At 41.2% G+C, this 3,707-nt stretch overlaps 1 protein-coding gene across 1 annotated transcript; it reads left to right on the top strand.

The window, feature by feature from the left end:
• Window positions 1–247: 247 nt before the first annotated feature.
• On the top strand, window positions 248–2,291 carry RhiXN_03593 (Retrotransposable element Tf2 protein; the record flags this gene model as incomplete). Its single annotated transcript, XM_043323410.1, has 3 exons — window positions 248–1,177; window positions 1,297–1,554; window positions 1,611–2,291. The coding sequence occupies 3 exons, from the start codon at window positions 248–250 to the stop codon at window positions 2,289–2,291; spliced, it is 1,869 nt and encodes a 622-aa protein (XP_043175829.1).
• Window positions 2,292–3,707: the final 1,416 nt, after the last annotated feature.

The following is a 3,707-nucleotide window of genomic DNA, read 5'->3' on the forward strand; positions in this document are numbered from 1 at the left end:
TTAACTCATCACACCTCCCAGGCCTAAGGCCCCCATTGTTGACAGTAGTTAGTAGTAGGATGCCTTAAGCGCCAGTAGTATAGCCTCCAGATTAGATTATATAAGCAGTATCTGTAGTAGTACAGCCACAAGTGCCAACCCACTAGCAAGTACCCAACCTTACAGTTGGCATACAACAGTCAAGAACATCCAAGAATTCTTAGGCTTTGTGAACTGTTACAGACAATTCATCCCTAACTTTGGCAACATGGCGCAACCCCTATACAACTTGTTGAAAAAAGACAGCCCTTGGAAAAGGGAGCTAGCAGAACAACAATCTTTTGATGGCCTGAAAACATGTCTGATGTCAGCACCACTCCTGTTACAACCAGACACTACAAAACAATTCTATGTGGAGTGCAACACATTGGATTATGCTACAGGAGCAATACTTTCCCAACATAATTCAGAAGGGAAACTAGCCCCAGTAGCTTACCTATCAAAATCCCTATCTCTGGCTGAAAAGAACTATGACATTTTTGATAAGGAATTACTTGCAGTCATCAGGGCATTTAAAGAATGGCACCACTTGCTAGACGGATCTGAGTTACCAGTCCAAGTTCTTACAGATCACAAGAATTTGGAATACTTTTCAACATTGCAATCCATGAACAAACAGCAAATCAGATGGGCTAACTTCTTGGTTGACTACAATTTCCAAATCATCTATAGGCCTGGAGCACAGAATAAGAAAGTGGATATCCTTTCAAGATGCTATGACTTAGTACCCCTCAAAGGGGGGGTAGAGAACCAAGTTCTCTTAAAACCAGAACTTATTATTGCATCAATCACCCCCAATCAGGAAATCAATGACCTTATTGGTGAAGCAATTTACAAGGATAGTTGTCTTCAGGAAATTTTGCACAAGCTCCAGAACAAGGACAAGGTTGCAGATTGGGGATTAAAGGAATGCTTACTATGGTTCCAAGGGAAAATATTTGTGCCAAAGGATGAAACCATCAGGAACCTCATATTGGAATCTAGACATGATGTGTTATCTGCAGGACATCCAGGACAAGCAAGGACATTAGAGCTTGTTTCAAGGAACTACTATTGGCCATCTATGAAAAAGATTTTCAACTCCTATGTTAGCCACTGCAAAACCTGCATACAGTCAAAACCCACCAACCAAGTACCTGTAGGCCTATTGAAACCTTTATGAATCCCTGAAAGACCTTGGGAAAATATAGCCTACAATATGATAGTTGGATTACCTGTCTTGGAAGGATTTGATGCTATCTTTACAGTCATTGATAGGTTTCAAAAATAGTCAATTTCATCCCTACACAATCCACAGCATCTGCCATTGACATTGCCAACCTATTCATGACATACATATGGAAACTACACAGTCTACCCAAAGGTACAGTCTCCAATAGAGGCCCCAACTTTGATGCCAAGTTTATATGTCACCTATATAAAAGGCTAGATATCAAACCATCATTCCCAAAGCCTATCACCTACAAACAGATGGACAAACAGAATGCATACAAAGAGAGGTTGAAATCTTTCTCTGTATGTTTAGGAATCATTGTCAATCAGATTGGGTATCATTGCTACCTTTAGCTAAGTTTGCTCTAAACAATCTAAAACAAACTTCCACCAACAAATCTCTGTTCCAAACACGCTATGGGTACAATCCAAGATTCTCAGTTGGCCAGAAATTGGAAGAAGTAGTTCCCAATGCAGATGAACATGTGGAATTCCTAGAGAAAGGTTATGACAAAGTCAAAGCAGCCCTATCCTTGTCACAGGAAAAGATGAAACATTTCTACAATCAAAAACATAGGGAAGAAGAGGAAATCCAAGTAGGGGGCAAGGTCTGGCTGAGTCATCAGAACAAATCCACCAATAGACCCTCCATTAAACTCAGTCATAAGAAATTGGGCCCTTACCTAGTAGTAGAAAGAATTGGATCCCATGCATATAAATTGCAACTACCTCATACCATGCACATACATCCAGTGTTCCATGTTAATCTGCTCACTAAATTTCATCCAGATCCCCATGGATGTGACCCTCCTCAACCAGCACCTATTATTACAGAAGAAGGTGAAGAGGAGTACAAAGTTGAAAAAGTCTTGGACAGCAAATGGAAAGGACAGGGAAAGAACAGAAAACTGTGGTACTTGGTAAAATGGAAAGGATACAACAAAGGAAGTAACTCTTGGGAACCAGTAGACAATGTTGTTAATGCCAAGGAAGCAATAGAAGATTTCCACAAAGAACACCCTGATGCAGTTGGAGCTTGAAGAGGGGGTAATGTCATGACCTTCATTGGCAAGACACAAATTTTTACCATTTTCTATCTTTTTTCTGAGACAGTTCCCCTTTTTGGTATATATTTATGACTCATCAAGATCATGTGACATTTTTAATATATGATGTGAAATTGTAAATGACTCACACCTTATTTCTGTTTGGTTTGATGTGGCTGTCATAAACAGAGGAAAATAGAACTAGCCAGAATTGAACCAGCTTGACCACTAAGCCATAGAGCCCTATTATTCCTCTGCTGACAACCCATGATTACACTTGCTACCTCCCAAATTTGGGCTTGGGCCAGCATGCAACCACTTGTACTGGTCATGTGACTGTGTCCAGGACAGTGGCTTCTCTCATGTACATAAACCAGGTCAAGTTGCTGCTAGAACAGCAAGTGTTATGGATATGACATTCCTCTTATAATCTGTACTTATTTTATTAATTACACAAGTAATCTTACAGTATATAAATGAGATTGAGATGCAAACTAAGGTTTTCAAGGTCCCTCTATCCAATTGTGACCTTCGCAAAACCTATAAACGTCAGGAATACCCTCAATATGCAATATCTTTAGCATATATGCTGTTTTCTCACTCATTTAAATATATATAAACTCAGTTGAGTAGATAAACAGTAACAAGTAATATTTCTCTTGTTTGTAGTATTTGTTATTCAAGATTCTATCTTGTGGCTACACACAGAAATATTCAGGGTCCCCCCTGTTGCATAGGCAAGTGCTGTGGCGCTTAATCAGCGCTTAAGCGCCAACGCACTAAATGCGCCTTTTCTCCATCACCCGGGCATCCCACACTGCCAAATTGCTTGCGCTTAGGTGCGCTTGTTTGTGCGCTCCAGAACGCTGGGTCAAGCTCCCAAAACTGACAACATTTGGCAGAGTTATGCCCCATTTACTGTAAGTACCCAATGCAGCAGTATCCTACCTTTGGGACTGTTTACTCCAAGGATGAAACACTTAGCCTTGGGACATCTAAGGACCCACACAGGCAGATACTGCCTTGGGGCAAAAATTAGGATCTGTTGTTTGTTTACTATTTACCAAAGTATTGGCTCCCTCAAGTGTTTCAGTTGCCACATGTACCTCCTGTACCCCCTCTGTTGTGCACCACTGTAAGGTGGGCACACGCTGGTGGAGTTGGGCGCTTAAGGCCGTACTACTACAAGCAACACGTACGTAATCTAACTAATAAGGCTATACTACTTCTGCTTGAGGCGGACTACTACTACTAACTAATGCGAGGGGGCCTTAGGCCTGGAGGTGTGGTGAGTTAAGGGGGTGGTGAGCGTCTAAGTACTACTGGGGGCCTGCTACTTAGCTGGCTGACTAATCCTCCTCAATGAATATGAGACAAGGTAAAATTGACTTGGGATCTCCAAGCAATTTT

This window comes from Rhizoctonia solani, chromosome 1 (genome assembly GCF_016906535.1).
Source record: "Rhizoctonia solani chromosome 1, complete sequence".
NCBI classification, from domain to species: domain Eukaryota; kingdom Fungi; phylum Basidiomycota; class Agaricomycetes; order Cantharellales; family Ceratobasidiaceae; genus Rhizoctonia; species Rhizoctonia solani.